General features: G+C 44.2%; 1 protein-coding gene across 5 annotated transcripts in view; it reads left to right on the forward strand.

The window, feature by feature from the left end:
- The window catches only part of ak9 (adenylate kinase 9), a 162,514-nt gene that overhangs the window by 88,457 nt on the left and 46,234 nt on the right, over positions 1 to 27,823 (forward strand). For all 5 annotated transcript variants that reach the window (XR_008723418.1, XM_055634956.1, XM_055634957.1 and 2 more), the window contains 6 exons: positions 448 to 645; positions 8,351 to 8,493; positions 10,975 to 11,187; positions 12,778 to 13,047; positions 24,257 to 24,378; positions 27,101 to 27,320. Coding sequence is in view for 4 of the 5 variants with exons in the window: in XM_055634956.1 (XP_055490931.1) it covers positions 448 to 645; positions 8,351 to 8,493; positions 10,975 to 11,187; positions 12,778 to 13,047; positions 24,257 to 24,378; positions 27,101 to 27,320 (1,166 nt within the window). In the remaining variant the exon portion in view is untranslated. The remainder of the gene's footprint in view (positions 1 to 447; positions 646 to 8,350; positions 8,494 to 10,974; positions 11,188 to 12,777; positions 13,048 to 24,256; positions 24,379 to 27,100; positions 27,321 to 27,823) is intronic.

Consider the following 27,823-nt stretch of genomic DNA (forward strand, 5'->3'; position numbering starts at 1 on the left):
CATTACTCCAGCTTTTTGTGGCCTATCTTAAGTCTTTGATTATGTTGGCCGCTTTCCCATGTAGATGGATTCAATGATGGGGAGTCTGGTCTGTGACTGTGTGATGGGCTGGGCTACATTTACAACTCTGCAATTACTTGGGATCTTGGGCAGAACTATTCTAAGCTGTGATGCAACCGGACAGTTTGCTTTCTATGGTGCAACCCAAGAAATTTAGGTTGAGGTTTAGGTTTATCATTGTTACATACCAAGGTACAGTGAAAAGCTTTGTTTTGCATGCTATCCAATCAGGCCAGATCGGATATGCCGTACATAAATATGATCATGTCAAACTGTTAACAATCTTTGGTGAATATTAGAGTACATAAGCAGAAAATATTTTAAGAAATGTGATGAAATGCCAAATATTTAAGTATGAATTAAATTAATTTTCATTATCAAACCTAGAAATCATATTACCAGAGGTTCCAGAGGGAGGTTATCCAGCAGGCCCAGAAATGGAATATTATCAAAAGATGCTCGCTGATTTTGACCAGTACTGGAAATTATTAGAGCTTGCTCTTGCAGCATCCGTAAATACAAAACTGGAGATTGCTGGAAAAACCACCGAAGATCTTCTTAAAGAAGTCATTGAAGTTGTGGATAGTGAGTAAACTTTATATTTTGACACAAAGTCTGCTTTTAACATTGCTTATATAAGTTTCAACATGCTTAAATATTGTAACGTAATAAAAAGGAACTGCAGATGCTGGTTTATACCAAAGCTAGACACAAAGTGCTGGAGTAACTTAGTAGGTCAGGCAGCATTTCTGTAGAAAATGGAAAGGTGACATTTTGGGTTGAGACCCTTCTTCAAGCTAAATGTAGGGATGGGGGGGGGGGGGGGGGGGGGGGAAACTGGAGGTGGGGGAAAACACTGTGACAAATCAGGGCCAGCAACAGATGACTAGCCAGGGTGGTTCCATGATAGGGCAATTGTTGGATAGGGAAGGTATGATCTCAAGAGAAATACATTGTTGCGAACTGTGGAGCTAGTTAGACGACTAGGATGGAGGAGGGGGGATGGTAGTTCAAATTCTAAAATAAAAACTGAAAATACGAGAAACATTTACCAAATCAGGCAATTTCAGAAATCTAATTAAAGGATTTGTGGAGCTGAAACATTATCTCAGTTACCCTTTCTGCTGAATGTTTCCAGCATTTTCTATTTTAAAATTTCATTTCTTACTGGATCCATTCACGTTCCTGGTATGTAACTATTCAATACATTTAGAAATTGCTTCCTTGTTCCTTGAATGGAGCCTGAGTGTTCAACCGGATCTGAAATTGTGCTTAACATATTGAACTTTTCTATATCGAAATGGCATATCTTAGGACATTTCGTAAAATACAATCTATGTTCTTACAGATCTCATGGGTTGTTCCAAGTATCAGACATAGAAATTCTTTAGTGTGGTAAATGGCTTTGAAATTGCCATCTCTTTTACGGTCCCTCTGTCCAATTATCCGAACTAAGCGAACTTCAAGAGTCAAGTCAAGAAACATAGAAACATAGTAAATTGGTGCAGGAGTAGACCATTCAGCCCTTCGAGCCTGCACCGCCATTCAATATGATCATGGCTGATCATCCAACTCAGTATCCTGTATCCTGCAGGGTTTGAAACTTACCGCTGGAGGAGCAACGCGCCTCCCAGCCAGTGGTGCGCCATGCATTAGAGCGTGACTTTGAAGTAAAATGGCCTAATTCTGCTCATATCACAGGAATTTATGACCCCCTTTTTCAGACTGAAAGTGGGGGGTGAGAGGTACAGAGTTGGAGGCGAGAAAAGACCAGGACCAATCTTGATGCATTCATAGAAACATAGAAACATAGAAAATAGGTGCAGGAGTAGGCCTTTGAGCCTGCACCGCCATTCAATATGATCATGGCTGATCATCCCCAATCAGTACCCCATTCCTGCCTTCTCCCCACATCTCCTGATCTCTTTAGCCACAAGGGCCACATCTAACTCCTTCTTAAATATAGCCAATGAACTGGCCTCAACTACCTTCTGTGGCACAGAATTCCAGAGAATCTCGGTCCTAAATGACTTCCCCCTTATCCTTAAACCCCTTGTTCTAGACTTCCCCAACACCCGGAACAATCTTCCTGCATCTAGCCTGTCCAACCCCTTAAGAATTTTGTAAGTTTCTATAAGATCCCCCCTCAATCTTCAAAATTCTAGCGAGTACAAGCCGCGTCTATCCAGTCTTTCTTCATATGAAAGCCCTGACATCCCAGGAATCAGTCTGGTGAACCTTCTCTGTACTCCCTCTATGGCATGAATGTCTTTCCTCAGATTAGGAGACCAAAACTGTACGCAATACTCCAGGTGAGGTCTCACCAAGACCCTGTACAACTGCAGTAGAACCTCCCTGCTCCTATACTCAAATCCTTTTGCTATGAATGCTAACATACCATTCGCTTTCTTCACTGCCTGCTGCACCTGCATGCCTACTTTCAATGACAGGTGTACCATGACAACCAGGTCAGGTTGTATCTCCCCTAATCGGCCATCATTCAGATAATACTCTACTTTCCTGTTTTTGCCACCAAAGTGGATAACCTCACATTTATCCACATTATACTGCATCTGCCATGCATTTGCCCACTCACCCAACCTATCCAAGTCACCTTGCAGCCTCCTAGCATCCTCCTCACAGCTAACACTGCCCCCCAGCTTCGTGTCATCCGCAAACTTGGAGATGTTGCATTCAATTCCCTCGTCCAAATCATTAATATATATTGTAAATAGCTGGGGTCCCAGCACTGAACCTTGCGGTACCCCACTAGTCACTGCCTGCTATTCTAAAAAGGATCAGTTTACTCCTACTCTTTGCTTCCTGTCTGCCAGCCAGTTCTCTATCCACATCAATACTGAACCCCCAATACTGTGCTTTAAGTTTGTATACTAATCCCTTATGTGGGACCTTGTCGAAAGCCTTCTGAAAGTCCAGATACACCACATTAAATTCAATTCAACTTTAATGTCATCGCACATCCACTGGTTCTCCCTTATCCACTCTACTAGTTACATCCTCGAAAAATTCTATAAGATTCGTCAGACATGATTTACCTTTCATAAATCCATGCTGACTTTGTCCAATGATTTCACCACTTTCCAAATGTTCTGCTATCACATCTTTAATAACTGACTCTCGCAGTTTCCCCACTACCGATGTTAGATCTGTAATTCCCCGTTTTCTCTCTCCCTCCCTTTTTAAAAAGTGGGGTTACATTAGCTACCCTCCAATCCTCAGGAACTACTCCAGAATCCAGAATCTAAAGAGTTTTGAAAAATTATCACTAATGCATCCGCTATTTCTGGTGCTACTTCCTTAAGTACTCTGGGATGCAGCCTATCTGGCCCTGGGTCAAAAGTGTTTTATTATCATATGTCCCGGAAGGGACAATGAAATTCTTACTTGCTGCAGCACAACAGAATATGTGAATATGTAAACATAGTACATAACGGGGGAAGAGAATAAAAGAAAAAGTTAAATAAATAACAAATATAGTGCAATAATAATAGTATTTTGCAGTTCAGAGTTCAGAGCTTACTCGTTGTTTTGTTTGATAGCCTGTTGGCTGTAGGGAAGAAGCTGTTCGTGAACCTGGACGTTATAGTTTTCAGGCTCCTGTACCTTCTTCCTGATGGCAATGGTGAAATGAGTGATGATTTTGGCTGCCTTTTTGAGCCAGTGACTACGATAGATCCCTTCGACGGTGGGGAGGTCAAAGCCAGTGATGGACTGGGCAGTGGTCACAATTTTTTGTATTCTTTTTCACTCCTGGACGTTCAAGTTGCCGAACTAGGCCACGATGCAACCAATTAGAATGCTCTCTACCGTGCACCTGTAGAAGTTTAGGAGAACCCTCTTCGACATGCCGAATCTCCATAATCCTCTCAGGAAGTAGAGTCGCTAATGTGTTATTAATCAGTGTAAATCTTTATAAATATGTTATACATGTTGGTGGAAATTAGGGAGCGATTTCTTCAAGTTGGCTTTGTTGAAGTCCCCGCCTATGGTGGTAAGCGCCTCGGGGTAAGTTGTCTGGTGCTTGTTGGCCACAGTGCCAGACGGACGTGTGCCTGGGGTGGCATGTAGACCATGGTCAGGATGATGGAGGTGAATTCCCTCGGTAGGTAGAAGGGGCGGCACTTCACCTCCAGGTGTTCCAGATGTGGAGAGCAGGAGTTGATCAGCAATATGAAGAATGTCAAGAGTTATGGGGAGAAGGCAGGAAACATTAGGTTGAGAGGGAAAGATAGATCAGTCTGATTGAATGACGTAGTTACTAGTTATCCAAGGAAGGAATTTGATCTGCCAACAGTCATAAAAAACACAAAATACATGAAATTAAAGAGATGAGTGGAAAAGCTTGGTGGAACCAGTCTGTTGCTGAAGGTGCTCCTCGGGTTGACCAGTGTGTCACGGAGGGGGATGAGCTGTATTGTCCAGGATGCATTTGAGGAGCATCCTCCCCTCCCATTAATCCACCTCCGCCCCCAGGACGGAGCCAGCCTTCCCGATGAGCTTGTTGATCCTATTGGCTCTCTGCTCGTGGTAGGATGGTTCAGTTGCATGATAACAGCTGGGAAGAACTGTCCCTGATTCTGGTGGTGTGCGTTTTCACACACTACCAGACTACCAAATCACCACACCACCAAATCAAGTTAATAAATCAACCTTTAAGTTAAAGTTCATTGCCAGATTCACAAAATATGGTGAGTTACTTCTGGTGGCGCTGGTGCCAGCAGCCTCCACCTACAGCCCGGTATCTTTTTGTTTTTTTGTTTATTTAGTTATGTTAAAGTGTGTTTTTTTTGTGTTTTTTGGCGTTTTTATGTGGGGGAAGAGCGCACGGTGCGGGGGATACCGTCCTTCAGCCGCTTCCTGGTGAGGACGCGACTATTATTCGAGTCGCGTCCTCGCCCCCCCCCCCTCCCCCCACAGCGGCCTACCTACCTGGATTGGCGCGGCCTTTCCTGCCGGGATCGACCGGAGCTCCAGCAGCGGCGGGACAGCGCTGGAACATCGCGGGGCTGGCGATGCCTTACCGGGGGTCGCCGTCTGGAGCCCGGAGTGCTGGACCTGCTGCACCAACATCATGGAGCTGCGGTTTGCGGAGCTCCCAACGCGGGCGGCGCTGATGGACAGCGCGGGGTCCTGCGACTCTGCCCGGCTCGACCTGCGGACTCAGGAGCTGCAGACTCCGGCAGCGGGAGGCGGCTGATCAGAAGGTCCGGGCCGCTGAGGAGGAGGATGCTCACCGTCGGGGTTCGGCGTCGGCGTTCCACCAGCCCGGCGTGAGGGCCTGAACATCGGGCCACCCGGGGCGGCGACTGCGGGTGCTCGGAGGCCCCGACCACGGATGAACACGGAGGGGAGGCTGGCTGGACTATGGTGCCATCCTCACCTGGGTGCCATTTATGTTATGTTGTGTTGTGGACTTTCTGTGTTTGTGCTTTTTTTTTTTTTTGTAATTTAATTTCAATTTTATTTTTAATATGTTTTATTATTTATTTATTATTTATTTATTCTTTTTTATGATTTTATGATACTGCCTGTAAGGGAAATTCATTTCGTTGTCTCAAATTGAGACAATGACAATAAATTTGAATACAATACAATACAATTACAGGTACAATGAAAATACTGCAGCATCACAAGCAAAGAAGACTGTGCATCAATTAATTCATTAATTCCATGTACATAATTGACAGAGGCATATTAACAACACCTGGAGTTTGTTCAATACTCTTTTCCATTTTGTGTTTGTTTTTTAGATTTTTTAAGCTTTTCCTTTAAAATTCCTGTTTTTATGTGCAAAGCCATCATTTCCATTTGCTGTTCACTGCCAAACTGTTCAACGCAGAATAGAGGTTAATTTCAGCCTAATTTCCAAGCATGTCATAATTATTCTCATATGAAAATTCATGGTGTTTGGGTCAGTTTTAAGGGGAAAAAAACTGCTTTATTTAATAATGACAAACCTATCGATAGGCTTCAATAGAGTGGATGTGGAGAGGATGTTTCCACGAGTGGGAGAGTCTTGGACTAGAGGTCATAGCCTCAGAATTAAAGGACGTTATTTTAGGAAGGAGTTGAGGCGGAATTTCTTTAGTCGGAGGTTTGGTGAATCTGTGGAATTCTTTGCCGGCCTAATTCTGCTCCTATTACTTTTGATCTTACGATAAATTTGTTTGACAGGTTTTGAAAATAATAATTTTCCTACAAGCAAGTAGAATACCTTCCATGACAGTCCCATGGACATCTAAAACCACCTTGATGAGACTATCTTACACCCGTTCTCAATTTCTGTTGCATATCCTGTAGCATTTTCTACATCACGCTCTCATTTCTGCCAGGCCATAATCGTAGAGTTGGCTAAATGGTATATGCAAGGAAATTTAATATTATTTGCACATGCTCAGACCTGAGCTAACGGTCTCTGCCTCTGTTTAGTTTAGTTTAGAGATACAGTGTGGAAACAGGTTCTTCAGCCCACCAAGTCAGCACCAACCAACAATCACCCTGTATATTTGTTATATTCTGCACTCTGGGGACAATTTACAGAAGCTAACTAACCTACAAATCTGCATGTCTTTGGAATGTGGGAGGAAACCAGAGCACCCGGAGAAAACCCACACGGTTAAACCCCCTTTTCACGGTGCGACTTGACGCAAGAGGTAACCAGAGTTTGACATCGTGGGAACCTCGTGCGGTAACAATACGGCATTCGTGGACCACCGTGGCGCTAACGGCAGGTAATCGTGTACCTTGGGTACTCGGGAGAAAATTCAAACATGTTTGAATTTGTCCAAGAGTGTCTTGTGCACTTGTAGTTGAGCATTGCAACTGGAGAGAAGGAACGTAAATGCTGCCTGGCCCGCGGAGTTCCTCCATTCATGCCTGTGTGAGAGTGAGGGAGGGAGAGTGTGAAGAAGGCTCTCGACCCGAAACGCCACCCGTTCCTTCTCTCCAGAGATGCTGCCTGTCCCGCTGAGTTGCTCCAAGCAACTGGTGTCTATCTTCAAAGGACTGACCAGGACTGCCTCTCTCTCTCTCTCTCTCTCTCTCTCTCCCTCTCCCTCCCTCCCTCTCACACAGGCATAAATGGAGGAACTCCGCGGGCCAGACAGCATTTACGGAGAGAAATGGACAGACGACCCATTCTTCAGGCTGCCTCATGTCTCCCCCCCCCCCCCCCCCCCCAACTCCCACCCCACACACGCGAATGCTGGAGAAACTCAGCGGGTGCAGCAGCATCTATGGAACGAAGGAAATAGACAACGTTTCGGCCCCGCTGCACCCGCTGAGTTTCTCCAGCATTCGCGTGTGTGGCTGGGAGTTGGGGTGAGGGGGGGGGGGGGGGAAGAGACATAAGGCAGCCTGAAGAATGGGTCGCTGTCCATTTCTCTCCGTAGATGCTGCCTGGCCCGCGGAGTTCATCCATTCATGCCTGTGTGAGAGAGAGAGAGGGAGGGGGAGAGAGAGAGAGAGAGAGAGAGAGAGAGAGAGAGAGCAGTCCTGGTCAGTCCTTGGAAGACAGACACCAGTTGCTTGGAGCAACTCAGCGGGACAGGCAGCATCTCTGGAGAGAAGGAACGGGTGGCGTTTCGGGCTGAAAGTTTCTTCAGACTGAAAGTTTCACCTCTCAGTAGATCATAAAATAACACAATCATCACGGTCAATGTGAGACACAGTCTTTATTCATATTTGACAAAATAAAAAGATGACTTCTTGCACATATTGAGAGAAGGTGCATCACACCAAACAACATTTGTCTAAAAAAACACAGATTATTCTTCAGCTCATTAAAGAGCTCGGGTGAAAAAAACGAATAGAGTGTGTGACAACAAAGTAACATCATTTGTGCCACGTGATTAACTACACTACAGTCCACGATGTTGATTCGGGAAAGATCGGGAGACGGACAAGTCACTCGCACAAATGACAGAATTGCCGAGTACCGTGGGAACTCTTTACTCTACTCCCGTTATATCGTGTGATATTGTGCTAGACCACGACCACTCCACTCTGGCTACATCTTGCGTCAAGTCGCCCGGTGAAAACTACCCATTACAGGGAGATGGTGCAAACTCTGTATAGATAGCTCCCGTAGTCAGGATCGAACCCGGATCTTTGGCACTGCAAGGCAGCATCTCTACCTCTGCGCCACTGTTCCGCCTCTGATTTAATGTTCCCAGGCTCCTTAGCTATCTTGTAAAGCAAGAAGTGTGGAACAGTATTTCAGTCAAGTGTTTATAACTTGAAACGTTAAATGATGTATCAATACTTTCAGAGCCGTTCAAGTACAGTGGCTGGGAACTATCTGGTGCAGACATAGATGAAGAAGAAGAAGATGCTGAAGCAGCGGCAGAAGAAGCGGAGGAGGAGGCAGCTACAGAGGAGGAAGAGGAGATGGAGGAGGAGTATGAAGAAGAAGTAAGAACAGTCCAAAACATTCATTTTACAACTAATGTTCAAAACGTTTAGGTCTAGGTATATTATTGTCATGTGTACCAAGGTACAGTGAAGAGCTTTGTTTTGCATGCTATCCAAACAGATGAGATATACCATACACTAATACAGATATTTCAAACTTGAGTACAATATATAGAGCAAAGGGGAAAATAGAGTGTAGAAAATAATTTACATTTTCTATGTATAACACATTTATTTGGGGTCACACTGAATTTGGTGGCATCAGATAATTTTAGATTTAATTAAATGAACATATGTCCTGCATCATCAGTTTTACAACATTTCTGTTTGAAAACACGGTGAATATTACACGTTTTTATGTACACACCCTGCATAATCCATCTTTCAGTGGAAAAGCCTTTGTTTCTGCTGAGGGAACAAATTTGGTGTTTGAACATTGTTTTGTTTTTGCTTTGAGGTGGTGTTACTGGAAGAGGAATATGAGAATCATTCCTTGTCCCTTATTAATATAGTGACCAATTATCCAATAATATTTAACAGACCTATAGCAGATGTGATTGACCTTTATAATTCAAATAATTGCTTCCACACTTGCTATTCTTCTAGCTATTCTTGCTATTGAGGGAGTGCAGCATAGGTTTACAAGGTTAATTCCTGGGATGGTGGGACTGTCATATACTCAAAGAATGGAGCAGCTGGGCTTGTACACTCTGGAGTTTAGAAGGATGAGAGGATATCTCATTGAAACGTATAAGATTGTTAAGTGTTTGGACACACTAGAGACAGGAAACATGTCTCTGGATGCTTTCAAGAGAGAGCTAGATAGCGCCCTTAAAAATAGTGGAGTCAGGGGATATGGGGAGAAGGCAAAAACGGGGTACTGATTGGGGATAATCAGCCATGATCACATTGAATGGCGGTGCTGGCTCGAAGGGCCAAATGGCCTACTCCTGCACTTATTGTCTATTGTCTATTGTCACACTTCTTTCAGGCCTTTACTCCTTCTGTATCGATCCCTGTGAACTCAGCCTTCTTCAAATGCTGTCCATTTGTAGCTCTATAACATTTTTTGCTTTTTTTGTCATTTTTGGGCCGTATCCTTCAGTTCACTTTTGGTTTCTTTTGCAAGTCTGCCTAATGTGCATTGAGTTTAGAATCCAGATTATATTGCCAATGTTAGTTGAACATACAACATAAAACATATAACAGCACGGCACAGGAGCAGGACCTTTGGCCCATAATGTCTGCGCCAACCATGATGCCAATTCAAATTAATTTCTCTGCCTGCACATGAATCATACCCCTTTGTTCCCCGCTCATCCAAGTGCCTATCCAAAAGCCACTCAAGCGGCATTATCGTATCTACCTCCACCACATTTCCAAGCACTCACCAGCCTATGTATAAAAAGAATTGTGCATCATATTTCCTTTAAAATTTGCCCTTCTCACCATAAAGCTATGCCCTCCAGTCTTTGACATTTCCACCCTGGGAAAAGTTTTTGACTGTTTACCCTATTTATAACTTATAATTTTATATATTTCTATCAAGTCTCCGCTTAGTATCCGACAGTCCAGTGAAAACAACTCAAATTTGTCCAAACTCTCTTTATAGCTAATACTCTCTAAATCGGAAAGCATTTTGGTAAACCCCTCTGTACCTTCTCCAAAGCCTCCACAACCTTCCTGTAATTGGAAAACCAGAACTGCACACAATACTCCAAATGCGGCCTAGCCAAAGTCCTAAAACAGCTGTGACATGGCTTCCTGACTAATAAGGGCAAGCATCTATACACTGTAAATGGCTCGATTGTAATCACGCATTGTCTTTCTGCTGACTGGGTAGCATGCAACAAAAACTTTTCACTGTACCCCGGTACACGTGACAATAAACTAATAAACTAAACCATATGCCATCTTCTACTTGTATTGCCACTTTTAGGGAGCAATGGACCTGGACTCCAAGATTACTCTGCACATCAAAACTTTTAGTTAAGACTCTTTGCCAATAACTGTGTACTTTTCCCTTAGACTCAACCTCCCAAAATGCAACACCTCACACACTCAGATTAAATTCCATCTGCCTTGTCTCCGCCCATTCCTGTAGCTGATCTATAATTCTACATATATTTTGAAAGAAAAATTGAACAAATTTAACAAATAAAATAATAATTAAAAAATCCTAATAACATTTATAAAACATATGCAAACTACCCAAATGGCAGCATTTTATGTAGAAACAAGGAAATGTAGATGCTGGTTTACACAAAAAGACACAAAGTTCAGAAGTAACTCAGCATCGCTGGAGAACATGGATAGGTGACATTTTGGCTCCGAAGCAGAATCACCTATCCATGTTTTCCAGAGATGCTGCCTGAACTGCCAAGTGACTCCAGTACTTTATGTCCCTTTTACAACAGCATTTTAATATTTATAATATGTGATATGGTGCAAAATGTAAACATCATTTGATTATATTTTCAGGATGAAGACTCAGCTATAAAGAAGAACAGGCAGCTGGGTGAAAGCAAACATTACTGCCCTGTGACATTAAAAGAGAAATCAGTTCTTTTACCAGGTGATCCAGAATGCGCTGCCAAATATCAAGAAAAATATTACTATTTTCCTAATTCAGATGCAAGAGATAAATTTTTGAAAAGTCCAGAAGATTACATAAATATAAAAGAACCTCTCAAGGTAATGGTCTTTGTGAACTAATCATTTCCTGCAATGAAATTTCCTGTGTGAGAAGGATTTGTTAATCTAAACATGCCTTTATTAAATGTATAATATTTTAAATGGAATTTTCTCTGTCTGAAGATACATTCATTTTGTCTTTGTTTTATTTGATGTGATCAATCTTAACAACAAATATTAATCATTTATTACAATAACCTAGGGAAAAAAAACGTTGACATTTTGAACTTTATGAAATTAACTTAATGCCGGCTCATTGGATGCCAAGACGCCTATTAATACTTTAATATTATTTTTTTTAATATTTATTTAATTCTTTATTTCGAACAGAATAAAAGAATAAAAAGCAAGTGTGAAACAGCATACAAAAAACAAAACAAGAATATTTTAAAGTGTCATAAACAATATCTATAAATAAATGAAATCTTATATGTCCGAAAAGCAGGAAGAAGCCAAAGCTTATTAATTCCCACCCCTTATTCAACTGCTTGTAATTATCTTATACACATTTAGCAGCTATATGTACACCAGCAGCCATATGTACACCAAATTATTTACATTTATACACTAATCAAATATTTACAAAGCCATACAAAAAAGAAAAAAAGAAAAAGAAAAGAAAAAACCCTCATAAACTATAGTATCTTAGTCATGTATATAACCCATCACCCCATAATCACCCTTCCCAATACAATCAGTATAACAAATATCCCACTCACAATCCCCATCCCCATCCCAATATCATTTTAAACAAATGTTTTTGCACATCTTTTTAAACTGAATTATACTTGTGCTAAGTTTTATCTCCTGTTCCAGACCATTCCACAAATTCACACCACAGATTGCTATGCACATACTTTTAAGAGTTGTTCTGACATTGAGTTTTTTTAAATTATGTTGCCCTCTCTCAAATTATACCCACCCTGTCTTTCCACAAACAGTTTTTGTATATTTCTTGGAAGTAAATATGGCAGGCAAAGTGTGCAGACAAAAGATAGACACAAAATTCTGGAGTAACTCAGCAGGTTAGACATCCTCTCTGGAAAAAAAGGATGGGTGAAGTTTCGGGTTCGGGATCATTCTTCGGAATGAATGTATTTTCTATGCACCCACCCCAACCAGGTGTCCCAATTGTTTTCAACATCAACCTCGCTCTCGATCCCTCCTCACTCTCGGCAGCGTGGTTCCTGTGGATGCCTATGGCTTCGGGCTGATGCAAAGTCCACAGTGAGCGAGCCGTGTCTACCGGCGGGTCCTCCATCATCGGTCTGCGGCAGGAGAACCTCGGTCCTCTGATTGCTGCGAGCAAGTCCTCGATCCGCGGCCGGCTGGTCCTCTGTCGTCAGTCCACGGCTGAGAGCCAGGCGTGCTCACCTGGATACTCCCGGTGCACTACTTGCCGGGACACACCCGGCACGCTGCCACCAGAGGGGTGGAAGGAGGCTTGGGCAAAGTACTGTGGAGGGATGACGGGGGTTCAGTGAGGGATAAGTGAGCACTGGTGTACAGGTGAGGAGTGGTAGAGGTTAAGTGGTTGAAAGAGGGAGAGGAGACAAACATCCAACCTGCTTTATTTTTGTTTTTGAACAGGCACCTCCATTGAGACTATTCATATTTGGAGCTAAGGGATGTGGTAAAACGATCCACAGCAGATGGTTGGCAGATAAACTGGATATCTTTCACATTCAATTCACTGAACTTCTTCAGGAGCGCATGATTTCTAAAACAAAAAAAAAACTTGGGCCTGATTATGACGATGAACTCACCGAGGATGAGCTGGCTGATATAGCAGCTATTGCAGCCCTTGAGAGAGGGGAACAACCTGAAATAATTGAGGACGCACCTGAAGAAAAGCAAGAAGTAGGACCTGGATGATTTAACTGATACATAAACAAAAATATAACATCAGCTTCCCAATCAGTAGTAAAAGAACAGCAGATGCTGGTTTATACTAAAGATAGACACAAAGTGCTGAAATAATTCCTATCTATATTCCCCTCCACCCCCACTCTTTAGCCCCCTCCCCCTCTTTCAGTCTGAAAAAGGGGGTCATAAGGTCCTAAGTGATATGAGCAGAATTATGTCATTTTACTTCGAAGTCACGTTCTAACGCATATCACACGACTGGTAAGTTTCAAACCCTGCAGGTAAGTTTTAAACTTATTCTCAGGTCGTATTTTTTGGTTGGAGAAATCTCTTTTACAGAGTTTTGCTGCGGATATGGAAATCCAGACGGGCCATGGGGAAACCGGCTACGGAGGACCGCGGGAGTGCGGGTAGCCGGCGGCTGTTGGATTTGCTGCCCGAGCTGCTGACAGTGCGGTCAGCGACTTCAGACTTGGTGCTTGCCCAAAGCACTTTGGCAACCCCGAAAGGGGGTAAAGCCAAACGGAAGTCTGAGAGGCCTGTGGACTCGGACGAGTCAGGCCAGGAGGGTTCCCCTCCGACAACATGGGCAGCGTCCTCGGGCGTTTATCCCAGATGGAGCACCTCATGGAGAGGATGCTCCATCATAATATGCTCCGTGTTACGGAGACATATCAGCACAGGTTTCCTTTGGTACCTGTGGCAGCGCTTGTTTCAGGGCTGCGTAATATCTCCCACTCTGAGGAGGGGAGTGTCAGGGGTCAGTATATGACTGACTCCGAATTCGGAGGTATGTCCGTGGAACATACTGGAATGCATGTGTGAGGTTCAAGAATTGCCTGCAATGGCATCAAGGTTTGCGATACCCTCGCAAACAAGGGAACCGCTGCAAGAAGAGCTGGCTTCCAGCATCAACTACCTCACGTCACATCATTACAGGAATAGGTGACGGCTGCAAAATACCATACACCTGTAAATTGTGCATCCCTGAAAGTGTCGGCAGTGAACAGCTCTATCTGGGGATACATTGGAGGGGGCATCAAAACCCAGGAAATGAAACTCCAACCAACAAATTTTAAAATTACTGGCCTCAGGCATCAGGGCATTTGCCAGATCTGTGGATGGCGGGCCCTTGTCGGACATCCAGCAGGATGCCCTGGCATTGATGTGCATGCACACTTCGAAATGAACTGCTTTCAGAAGAACGCCATCAGACCTGCCTTAAATCCCAAATTTGCAGGCTTATGTAAGGCCAGCAATGTCCTGCCACCGAATCTTCTCTTCGGGGAAGACCTACCCAAAAAGGTAAAAGACCTGGATGAGGAAGCAAAAGCTGTTGGGCTAATCAAGGCACCAACGACGAGCAAAGCTTCACCATTTCGGCAACAACACCCCTATGCCTCCATCAGCAGTAAGCGGTTCACTGAAGCTGGTGGCAGCTCGAAAGCTGATTCTCTGGGCAGAGGTCTTTTAGGCCAAGGCCCAAGCAGGCCGTCATGAAAAACCCGCGTCAGGGGTCTTCGGGCCTACTATAAGACCACCGGTAACCATGGAGGTAGGTGGGTCTGTTTCTTTCCCGAACATGGGGTGTGTGGACCAGTTACAAGTTGGTGCTAGATTACACTTCTTTTTTGCACGAATGGCGATATAGGGATAACATCAGATCCATTTATACTGCACAGTATACAAGGGTTCCAAATTGAATTTCTTCCCAACTCATTGCCACCACACAACATACACCAAGCCGAGCATTTGTTCATTCCAAACAAGAAGGTTTGGCTATATAAGCTGAAATTCACACATTATACACAAAAGGGGGGTGGAGGATGTCGAATCATCCTTGATCTAACACAACCTAACTCATGTGCAGTATAGACATTTTAAAAAAGGAAAACTCCGTTACTACCAAACAACTGATTTCCAAAGGATGCTTTATGGAATGCATCGATTTCAAAGATGCATACTATTTGGCTCCCGTTCACAGGGATCACCCGAGATATTTGAAATTTAGCTGGATGTGGTAACTGTGGCAATTTAAAGCATTGCTCAATGAGTTAACTTCAGCCCCCAGGTTATTTACCAAATTATTAAAGCCGGTGCTTGGGCTGCTTAGAGCTCAAAAACACATTGTTATGGCCTATCTGGATGATATTCTAATCATAGGAAAAATGCTGAAATTAGCTAGTTTCAGCCACAAAACTCATATTTGAGAAAATGGGGTTTCTCATCCATCCAGGTAAATCCAAGTTGATACCAACTAGAGTTATGAATTATTTGGGATTTACCATTAACTCTATTAATATGTCTGTGACTCTGCCTTGGGGCAAGAGATTAGAATTAATAGAAGCCCGTAACAACTTTGTTACAACTGTGGCGGTCCCTGGGGGGTAGGCCACTCCTTGGATCATCCCCCTCGCCGATTGAGGGACAGGGGCGTTGGTCTGCCACGGGGTTTCCCGACGACGCTGTCAGGGGTGCTCTCTTCTGCTACGGGGTTTCCCGACGACGCGCTGTCAGGGGTTCCCTCGAGGGTGTTGTGGTGTGTACTCTGACAGTTGGAGTAAAAAGCTTATTTTTGAATCCGCCTGGCGTCTGGCCTTTTCCTGACCTTGACCAGCCCACTACACAACCATCGATTCGACAGGTGGCTGGTGTAATGGGCAAAATAGTGGCTGTTTTTTCCAGCTGCACAATTTGGGCCTTTGCATTATCAGAATTTACAACGTGCAAAGGAGCAAGCACATAAATACCATTTAGATCATTTTAACAGACCTATGCTATTACCAGCTGAAGCTATATCAAAATTACAATGGTAATACGCACCGCAACAAGGGCAGAGTCCCCCTAGTCCTCACCTTTCACCCCACCAGCCGACAAATACAACACATAATCCTCCGCCATTTCCGCCACCTCCAACGTGACCCCACCACTCGCCACATCTTCCCATCTCCCCCTATGTCTGCCTTCCGCAGAGACCGCTCCCTCCGCAACTCCCTTGTCAATTCTTCCCTTCCCTCCCGTACCACCCCCTCCCCGGGCACTTTCCGTTGCAACCGCAAGAAATGCAACACCTGTCCCTTCACCTCCCCCCTCGACTCCATTCAAGGACCCAAGCAGTCGTTCCAGGTGCGACAAAGGTTCACCTGTATCTCCTCCAACCTCATCTACTGCATCCGCTGCTCTAGATGTCAGCTGATTTACATCGGGGAGACTAAGCGGAGGTTGGGCGATCGTTTCGCCGAACACCTCCGCTCAGTCCGCAATAACCTACCTGAACTCCCGGTGGCTCAGCACTTCAACTCCCCCTCCCATTCCCAATCCGACCTCTCTGTCCTGGGTCTCCTCCATTGCCAGAGTGAGCGACACCGGAAATTGGAGGAACAGCACCTCATATTCCACCTGGGTTGCTTGCGTCCGAATGGCATGAACTTTGAATTCTCCCAATTTTGCTAGCCCTTGCTATCTCCTCCCCTTCCTTAACCCTCGAGCTGTCTCCTCCCATCCCCCCCCGCCCTCGGGCTCCTCCTCCTCCCTTTTTCCTTCCTTCTCCCCCCCACCCCCCATCAGTCTGAAGAAGGGTTTTGGCCCGAAACGTCACCTATTTCCTTCGCTCCATAGATGCTGCTGCACCCGCTGAATTTCTCCAGCATTTTTGTGTACCTTCGATCTTCCAGCATCTGCTGTTCCTTCTTGAACACTATCCTATGATAGTTTAGCTAACCTCATTTGGCACTGGTGTATGGGAAAAAAACATTTGTATTTCAGCTACCTACTTGCCAGGTACGTTTAACATGGTGGGGACACCAGGTCACGCAAATTCAATGACAGCACAGAATGGATGTTGGATCATAACGTATTTAACAACATTGTTGTTCGGTATGGAACACCGGTTATCGATTTGTTTGCATCTAGGCTCAATCACCAGTTGCCAAAGTATGTTGCATGGGATCCAGACCCAGGGGCAGTGGCGATAGATGCATTCTCGCTACTCTGGGGTGGAATGTTCTTACATGCATTTCCTCTGCTTTGCCTCATCATCGGTGCATGCAATAAGTCCAGCAAGATTCCGCTTCAGGCATTTTGCTAAGTGCCTGACTGGCCTACGCAGCCATGATTCCCGCTGATATTGGGAATGATAATAGAACCTTATATGTTTATTTCTAAACACAAAATTTGCTGGTTCATCCCGTGACTCGGGAAGGCCACCCTCTGCATGATAGAATCAATTTATTGATTTGCAGACTCTGAGAAAACCTTTCCTGGGGCTCGGATTGTCAGACCGAACCGTGGACATGATCACTGCTTCTTGGAGAGATAGCACCAAGAAGCAGTACATCTCTTACATCAAGAGATGGGAAGTGTTTTGTTTTAATTCCAATATAACGTATGATACGGCATGGATAACTGATGTTTTAGAGTTTCTCTCAAAACTGTTCCTTGATGAAAGACTAAGTTATAGTGCCATTAACCGTGCCAAAAGTGCCTTGTCATCATACTTGTTGCTGGGATCAGGACACCACTCTGTCGGGTCTCACCTGCTGATATCCAGATTTATGAAGGGTATCTTTAACACAAATCCTCCCACGCCCAGGTACTCGGAGGTATGGGATGTTAACATAGTGTTAACACTGCTTCGCCGGCTAGGCTCCAGCTACATCCTTATCGTTGGTCAGGCTCACAAATAAAGTAGTTATGCTCATGGCGCTAGTTTCAGCGCAACGCGTCCAGTCATTGCATAAGCTGCGGCTGGACAGCATGGTTATATTTATCAACAAAATAACGTTTTATGTGCATGAGCTAATTAAACAAGCAGGCCTGGGATGTTAGGTCTAAAGCTGGAATTTTTGGCGTACCCAATGGACCATTGGATAAACGGTAGGCGGCGCGACTCTCGTCAGCAGCGGCCTCTACAGCCCGTCTGCGTTTTTATTATTTTTTGTCTATGTTTCTATGTAGTTTTTGTTATTTTTTGCTGGGGTGTGTGTGGGGGGGGGGGGGGGTGGGGTGGGAGGGAGGGGGTGACTTTTAAATCTCTCCCTGCACGGGAGACCCGACCGTTTCTTTGTCGGATCTCCGTTGTCGTTGGGGCTGCAACGAGGAGCGGCCTCCAACAGGAGAAGACCGGGGGCTCTGGTGCCGACGACTCACCTCACCGTCGCGGAGCTGGCCGAGTCCAGAGCGGGTGGAGCGGTGGTGGAGCGCTGCTGCGGCCCGACCTCCGGAGATTCGGAGGCTGCAACTGCGGGTCTGGCGGACGGCGGTACCGGGAGCCCGCGGGTCCCTGGAGGGAGACCGCTTTTCAGGGCTCCCGCAACGGCGACTTCTCCCGCCCGAGTTGCGGGGTTGAAGAGCTCCTGGAGCGGGGCCTTACAGCACTGCCCTGCGCGGCTTGGAATGGCTGCGGGACTCTGCGAGCGCACGCCGGGGGCTCTAACATCAAGAACCCAGTGTGCGACCTTGCATCACCCGGCGTGGCTTTAATGGCCGCGGGACAATCGCCATCGCCAGCCAGGGGCTTTGACTTTGACTCTGACATCGGGGGGTGGGGGAGGGGGGGGGGGGGGGTGCAGTGGAGAGATAAGTTTTTTGGCCTTCCATCACAGCAATGTGATGGATGTTTATGTAAATTATGTTGTGTCTTGGGTCTATTTGTTTGTAATGTATGGCTGCAGAAACGTCGTTTCGTTTGGACCTCAAGGGGTCCAAAAAACAAATAAATAAATGGTCACACATATTCAACAATGTGTTAAGGCTACTAAGAACCTGAGAGGCACTGAACCGGCAATGTTTATTAGCCATAAAAAACACACACAAGAGGGTATCAGTGCAGACTATCTCCAGGTGGTTAAGACATGTATTGGCTTATTGAGGAGTGGACACTGATGTTTTTTAAATCTCACTCCACTAGGGCTGCAACAACATCAGCAGCGAGGTTCATGGAGGTTCCGCTGGACCACATCCTAGCGACTGCAGGATGGTCGAATGAGCGGACTTTCCAAACTTTTTATAATAAACCAATTGCCAGGCCGGGTTTGTTTGCCGACTCAAATTTATGTTCTGTTCAATAATTAGCTTTCCCGGATGTAAGGGATCACTATTAGTATTATCATTTGTTTTAAAAGCATCAGCATGTTTTAAAGCTATGTCATGTCTGAATGCATTATCTTTTCAATCATTTCTGGTCAACTAATGCAGTGTGTTGCACGGACTCGTGTTCGCGGCATGAAATCACAGAGCTTTAAAATCTTCACGTAGTCACTCACGTGACTTTGAAGTAAAATAGGAAGATTAAACTAGAACTTACCAGTTTGAAGTTTGATCTTTATTTTATAAGAAGTTGCGATGAGGGTTTACGTGCCCTCCACTCCCAACCCTCTTCTCATAAAGATTATGTGGTAGTTCTAGTTTCTCGAATCTTCCTATAATCAGTTCAGCAACTGTTTTCTGTGATTTCACACCACTGCTTTGAAGGTTGACGCACATGCGGGCTGGCGGGCTTCTTCACGTAATCCCTCATCGCAACTCCTCATAAAATAAAGATCAAACTTCAAACTGGTAAGTTCTCATTTAATCTTCCTATTCGACCCACCAAGTCTACTCCGCCATTCAATCATGGCTGATCTATCTCTACCAGCTAACCCCATTCTCCTGCCTCCTCCCCATAACCCCTGATACCTGTACTAATCAAGAATCTATCTCTGCATTTAAAATATCCACTAAAGTTATACCTTTAGAAACTTTGGTTAGGCCACATGTGGAGAAATGTGCGCAGTTCTGGTTGCCCCATTACAGGAAGGTTTTGGAAAAAGTACAGAAGAGGTTTACCTGAAAGAAGCCTGGATAAGGGGTTTTTAGTTATGGTTGAACAAACATGGATTGTATTTTCTGGTGCATTGGGAGATTAACGGTAGACCTGATAGAAGTATACAAGGCCCTGTAATGGGAGAAATTCAATCCCTTGCGAGGGGTGACATAGAATCAGGAGATGTAGAGTCAGTATGGATAGTAGCCTAGATATACTGTAGGGTGCATGTTGAATCAAGAGTTAAAATTGATATGTAGCAAAGGTAATGGGAGATTTCAACATGCCGGTACACTGGGATATTCGGGTTGGGACCCCAAGAAAGGGAGTTTGAGGGATTCTTTGAGCAGCTTGTGCTGGAGCCTACCAGGGAGAAGGCAAATCTGGATTTAGTGTTGTGTAATGAATTGGATTTGATAAGGAAACTCAAGGTAAATGAGCTATTAGGTAGTGACCATAATATGATGTTTTAATGTACAATTTGAGATGGAGAAGGGAAAATCGGAAGTGTCGGTGTTACAGTTGAGCAAAGGGGACTATGGAGGCATGAGAGGGGAGCTGACCAAAGTTGACTGGAAAGAGACCCTAGCAGGGATGACAATGGAACAACAATGGCAGGTATTTCTGGGAATAATACAGAAGGTGCAGGATCAGTTCAGTCCAAAGAGGAAGAAAGATTCTAACAGGGGTAAGAGGCGACCGTGGCTGACAAGGGAAGTCAAGGACAGCATAAAAATAAAAGAGAAGAGGTATGACAGCAAAGATGAGCGGGAAGCCAGAGGATTGGGAAACTTTTAAAGATCAATAGAAGATAACTAACAAGGCAATACGGGGAGAAAAGATGAGGTACAAAGGTAAGCTAGCCAAGAATATAAAGGAGGATAGTAGAAATGTCTTTAGATATGTGAAGAGGAAAAAATTAGTAAAGACAAATTTTGGGTCCCTTGAAGACAAACAGGTGAATTTATTATTGGGAACAAGGAAATGGCAGATGAGTTGAACAGGTAGACAATAGACAATAGATGCAGGAGTGGGCCATTCGGCCCATCGAGCCAGTACTGCCATTCAATGTGATCATGGCTGATCATCCACAATCAGTACCCCTTTCCTGCCTTCTCCCCACATCCTCTGACTCCACTATCTTTAAGAGCCCTATCTAGCTCTCTCTTGAAAATATCCAGAGAACTGGCCTCCACCGCCCTCTGAGGCAGAGAATTCCAGACTTGCAACTCTCTGAGAGAAAAAATGTTTCCTCATCTCCGTTCTAAATGGCTTAACCCTTATTCTTAAACTGTGGCCCCTGGTTCTGGACTCCCCCAACATCGGGAACATGTTTCCTGCATCTAGTGTGTCCAAACCCTTGATAATCTTATATATTTCAATAAGATATCCTCTCATCCTAAATTCCATAGTATACAAGCGCAGCTGCTCCATTCCCTCAGCATATGACAGTCCCGCCGTCCCAGGAATTAACCTTGTGAACCTACGCTGCACTCCCTCAATAGCAAGAATGTCATTCCTCAAATTTGGAGACCAAAGCTCCAGGTGTGGTCTCACTAGGGCCCTGTACTACTGCAGAAGGACCTCTTTGCTCCTAAATTCAACTCCTCTTGTTATGAAGGCCAACATGCCATTCATTTTCTTCACTGGCTGCTGTACCTGCATGCTTACTTTCAGTGACTGATGAACAAGGACCCCCAGATCCTTTTGTACTTTCCCTTTGCCCAACATGACCATTTAGATAATAATCCGCCTTCCTGTTTTTGCTACCAAAGTGCATAATCTCACATCTATCTACATTAAACTGCATCTGCCATGCATCTGTCCACTCACCCGACCCAAAACAAAGAGTAGGGATTAACGGGTCCTTTTCAGAATGGCAGGCAGTGACTAGTGGGGTACCGCAAGGTTCGGTCCTGGGACTGCAGCTATTTACAATATACATTAATGATATAGATGAAGGGATTAAGAGTAACATTAGCAAATTTGCAAATGACACAAAGCTGGGTGGCAGCGTGAACTGTGAGGAGGATGCTATGAGGATGCAGGGTGACTTGGACAGTTTGGGTGAGTGGGCAGATGCATGGCAGATGCAGTTTAATATGGGTAAATGTGAGTTTATCCGCTTTGGTAGCAAGAACAGGAAGGAAGATTATTATCTAAAAGGTGTCAAGTTGGGAAAAGGGAAAGTACAACAAGCTCAGTGTGTCCATGTACATCAGTCACTGAAAGTAAGCATACAGGTACAGCAGGCAGTGAAGAAAGCTAATGGCATGTTGGCTTTCATAACGAGAGTAGTTGAGTATAGGAGCAAAGAGGTCCTTCTGCAGTTGCACTGGTGAGACCACACCTGGAATATTGTGTGCAGTTTTGTTCTCTAAATTTGAGAAAAGACATTCTTGCTATTGAGTTAGTGCAGCGTAGGTTCACAAGGTTAATTCCCTGGATGGCTGGACGATGTTGAAAGAATGGAGCAACAGGACTTTTTTTTATACACTGGAATTTAGAAGGATGCGTGAGGATCTTAATGAACCATATACAATTATTAAGGGTTTGGACACACTAGAGGCAGGAAACATGTTCCCGATGTTGGGGGAGTCCAGAACCAGGGACCACAGTTTAAGACCAGAGATAAGAAAAAAAAGTTTTCACCCAGAGAGTTGTGAATTTGTGGAATTCTCTGCCTCAGAAGACAGTGGTGGCCTATTCTCTGAATGCTCTCAAGAGAGAGTTAGATAGAGCTCTTATAGTTAGCGGAGTCACAGGCAGGAACTGGGTACTGATTGTGAATGATCGGCCATGATCACAGTGAATGGTGGTGCTGTCTCGAAGGGCCGAATGGTCTACTCCTGCACCTATTGTCTATTGTCTATTGGCATAGCTTTAAGATTAGGAGGAGAATGTTTTAAGATGTGCGGGTCAATTGTTGTACACAAAGAGTGGCAGGTGCCTGAAAAGCACTGCCACAGGTGATGGTGGAAGCAGGCAAGATTGGAGGCTCTTCGGGCAGGCACGTGGATATATGCAGGGAATTGAGGAATATGGATCACATGCAAGCAGAGGAGATTAGTATAACTTAGCAGCGCGTTCAACACAGACATTATGAGCCCAATGGCCTGTTCTCTATGCTCTATGTTCCAGGGTAAAGAGGGGAGAATTTTATTTTACCAACCGTTTTTACCCACTGAGTCTGTAAGCCAAGGTCTGAAAGGTTGATGAAAGCTCATCAATTATAATTTTCAAAAGAAAAGTGGATATCTACTTAAAAATGATGCATTTTCAGTGCATTGGGGAAAGGAGTTAAGATTAATTGGACACATATTTGAGGCAATGTTTGGTTCAGGTAACAATGGTAAGGTTCAGCATTTAACTTCCTGAAATGAAAAATTGACATTAAGAAGAGATATTCAAAAGGTAAGACCTGAACACTTTGGGAATCTAGAAGAATGTGGAATGATCATATGTGGAATTATATAAGATTCTGATGGAGATTGACAGAGTGGATGCCAAGAGGATGTTTCTGTTAGTTGAGGTATCTGAAATGAAGAGACAAGTTGTTGCCCATTTAAGATGGAGATGAAAAGGAATTTCTTCTCTCAGTGAGCTGTGACTATAATTTTCAGCGAGCTTGAGTCACTGAATGGAGAGTGACAATTATGTGACACCTACAACGATACAAGGTTGACACCCAGAACCTTTCTCCCAGGGTGGAAATGTCCAACACTAGAAGACATAGCTATAGAGTCAGAGGGGTAAGGTTTAATAGAGATGAGCGGTGCAAGTTTTTTTACACAGAGAGTGGTGGGGGGCTGGGACACTGTACCAAGGGTGGTGGTGGAGGCAGATACGATAGTGGTGTTTAAGAAGCTTTTGTATAGGCACAAGGAAGTGCAGGGAATAGAGGGATATGGATCATGTGCAGACAGATGAGATCAGTTTAACTTGGTATCATGTTTGGCATAAACATTGTGGGCCAAAGGAGCCGTTCCTATGCTGCACTGTTACATGTTTTAAATGGTCAAGGGGGTGGGAAAGTGCTGTTGAGGCCACAATCAGATTTCTCATGGTCATTTTGGATGGTGGAAGAGACATAAGTGAATGTTGTCCTCTGCCTGTTTATGTTTCTTATCTTCTTAAGTTATTGTTCGTGGAGCTCGGCTAATTTTGCAGACTCAAGAGACTGCAGGTGCTGGAATGTAAAGCAATCACCAATCTGCTGGAGGAACTCAGTGAATCAAGCAGCATCTGTTGGGGCAAAGTCAGCAGTTCCTCACCGCCACTACCACAAATGTTGCTCGACACGCTGAGTTACTCCAGCACATTGTTTAGTGGACACTTCTTGTTCGTTAAGAATTAGTTCGAGGCTGTGGTACTGATCACATTTTTGTATTTATTGCTCAGGAAGAAATGGATTTCACTTCTGAAGAGGAGGCCATCAAAATATTTTTAACTGAAGAAGAACCATTGCCCACAGAAGTTCTGAACAATTTCATTCCAAGATGGTGGAATGAAGAACCTTACAAGTGAGTTTAATAACTTTGGATAAATTAGCTTATTTGGTGTATGCAATCATGTTAGACTTTAGAAATTTAGACTTTAGTGATACAGTGCGTAAGCAGGCCCTTTGGCCCACCAAGTCCGCGCCGACCCGTACATTAATATGCATTAGGGATAATTTTACAACTTATCGAAGCCAATTAGCCTACAAACCTGTATGTCTTTAGAGTGTGGGAGGGTGAGCACCCGGAGAAAACCCACAGGGTCACAGGAAAAACATACAAACTCCATACAGACAGCACCCATTGTCAGGATCGAACCCTGGTCTCTGACGCTGTGAGGCAGGAACTCTAACAATCGCCACTGTGCCACAGATTCTGCCAATATATATGCCATTTCAGATTTTATTTAGAATAAAACTTGCAAGTATGGACACTATTGACAGCACTACAGCCTATTTTAACATATTTGTAGTTTGAGATAAAAGAGAGATCTGGATGGTAGGGGATCTAGGGGAAAGAGGTGTTTCTAAGGTTGATGGGGTCTAAGGTGGGTTAGTGACCTGCAAATAGCTGTGAGTTGCACCACTGTGCCGCTACTAATTAAAAAATTCCACGTTCATTCAATTAAATTACTTAAATAATCCACCAACTGCTTTGACTGATTTGAACTGACTAGTCTAGGCCTGTGGATTACTAATACAATGTCATAGACACATCGCAATAGAATTCAGAAATCGGAGATACGAAGGGACTTGTGAATTCTGTTGAACTCCCAAAAAGTTAATTTGCAAGTCGAATCGGTAGTAAGGAAGGTGAATGCAATGCTAGCATTTATTTTGAGAGGGCTACAATACAAAATCAGCAATGTTGTGCTGACGCTTTATAAGGCATGGGTCATGCCGCATTTGGAGTATTGGGTAAAATTTTGGGCACCATATCTGAGGAAGAATGTGCTGGCATTGGAGAGAGGGTCAAGAGGAGGTTTACGAGAATTATCCTGGGAATGAGTAGGTTAACATATGAACTTTTGAAGGCACTGGGCCTGTATTTGCTGGAGTTTCGAAGCGTGAGGGGAGACCTCATTGAAAATTACCGAATAGTGAAAGGCCTGGATAGAGTGGATGTGGAGAGGATGTTTCCACTATTGGGAGAGTCTAGGACCAGAGGCCATAGCCGTAGAATAAGAGGATGTACCTTTAGAAAGATGAGAAGGAATTTCTTTAGTCAGAGGGTGGTGAATCTGTGGAATTAATTGCCACAGACGGCTGTGGAATCAATGGATATTTTTATGGTGGAGATTGACAGATTCTTGATTAGTGCGTGTGTCATGGGTTATGGGGAGAAGGCAGGAGAATAGAAACATAGAAACATAGAAAATAGGTGCAGGAGTAGGCCATTTGGCCCTTCGAGCCTGCACCGCCATTCAATATGATCATAGCTGATCATCTAACTCAGTATCCTGTACCTGCCTTCTCTCCATACCCCCTGATCCTTTTACCCACAAGGGCCACATCTAACTCCCTCTTAAATATAGCCAATGAACTGGCCTCAACTACCTTCTGTGGCAGAGAATTCCACAGATTTACCACTCTCTGTGTGAAAAATGTTTTTATCATCTCGGTCCTAAAAGACTTCCCCCTTATCCTTAAACTATGACCCCTTGTTCTGGACTTCCCCAACATCGGGAACAATCTTCCTGCATCTAGCCGGTCCAACCCCTTAAGAATTTTGTAAGTTTCTATAAGATCCCCCCTTAATCTTCTAAATTCTAGCGAGTACAAGCCGAGTCTATCCAGTCTTTCTTCATATGAAAGTCCTGCCATCCCAGGAATCAGTCTGGTGAATAGGGTTGAGAGGGGAAAGTTAGATCAGCCATGATTGAATGGCAGAGTAGACTTGATGGGCCAAATGGCCTAATACTGCTCCTATAACGTATGAACATCTGATTCCCGTTATTCTACCAGCATTTTAGTGCTGGTGTGCACCCAAAATAATTTCTATCATTGCAATGCTGGGCAATATATATAGAGGTCTGTTCGATTGAGCAGTCAGCAGATTAATAAAGAATTTAACATTACGGTAAATGCTTGTTATAATGTACCGCTTGGGGGTGGAGTGTGAGGATGAAGGATAGTATCTGTTATTGCCGATTGTCTGCTATAACCGAGTAAGGTATTATTGCAGAGGTAGTAGAAAGAAACAATTGCAGTTGCTGGTTAATATACAAAAGGATACAAAGTGCTGGAGTAACTCAGCGGGTCAGGCAGCATCTCTGGATAGCAAGATAGGTGACGTTTAGGGTCAAGGCTCTTCTTCAGACTCTCGGTCTGTAACTGGGCCTAGAATCCAGGTGAGTTGATGGCCCCTCGGCGGAGTCAATGGTCACGGCCCACGGTGGGCTGGAGTCCAGGTGAGGGTCAGCAGTGGCAGCAGCAGGCGTGGTCGGGAAGCGGCCGAGGGCCAGCGGTGGCAGCAAAAGGTCTGGCCTGGAAGAGAGCGAGTGGGAGGCGGCACGAGTAAGGGGTGGCGTCGGGCAGTTGGTGCTGCTAGTAGCCATGCAGGTAGCACGGGCCAGGGGTGGCGCGGGCATCCGTTGGTAGGTCCGTGCACGATAACAAATCTATTATAAAGAGGACTGTTAAAACCAGGATTTACTGTATAGAAACAAAATATAATGTGATTACAAAAATTCTGAAAACTTATTCCTGAAAGATGCAGTGGTTATAGTTGAATATTACATTTGCAGATCCCGAGGATTTGTGTTGGACGGTTTCCCTGGTACATCAGAAGAGACTGAATATCTTGTAAATAATGGCTTGTACCCAGACGCAGCCATCTTCATTAAGGTTGATGAAAACAAAATACTGGATTGGCTTCTTCCTCCAAAACTGGCAAAATGGAGAAAAAGGCACAACGAAAAGCTGGACCGAAAGAGCAAAATAAAAGAACTGAAGAAAAAAATAAAGGTAAATGTCATAAGCATCAAACATTTCTTCCTTGCTTGTGAAATCTAATACAGTAAATCACCTCCTAATTCATTAATTATTGACAATTAATGTAAATTAATCTAATTTACAATAATTAAATTATTGTAATACATTAATTAAGGAGGTCACTGTGGCGCAGTGGTAGAGTTGCTGCCTTACAGCGAATGCAGTGCCGGAGACCCGGATTTGATTCTGACTACGGGTGCTGTCTGTATGGAGTTTGTACATTCTCCCCATGATCTGCGTGGGCTTTCTCCGAGATCTTCGGTTTTCTCCCACACTCCAAAGACGTACAGGTTTGTAGATTAATTTGCTTGGTAAATGTAAAAAAATTGTCCGTAGTGGGTGTAGGATAGTGTTAATGTGCGGGGATCGCTGGACGACGCAGACCTGGTGGGCTGAAGGGCCTGTTTCCGCGCTGTATCTCTAAAAGACTAAACTAAATCAAATAAGATACAACTTTACTGTATTAATTTCATTTG

Source organism: Leucoraja erinacea, chromosome 5 (genome assembly GCF_028641065.1).
Source record: "Leucoraja erinacea ecotype New England chromosome 5, Leri_hhj_1, whole genome shotgun sequence".
NCBI classification, from domain to species: domain Eukaryota; kingdom Metazoa; phylum Chordata; class Chondrichthyes; order Rajiformes; family Rajidae; genus Leucoraja; species Leucoraja erinaceus.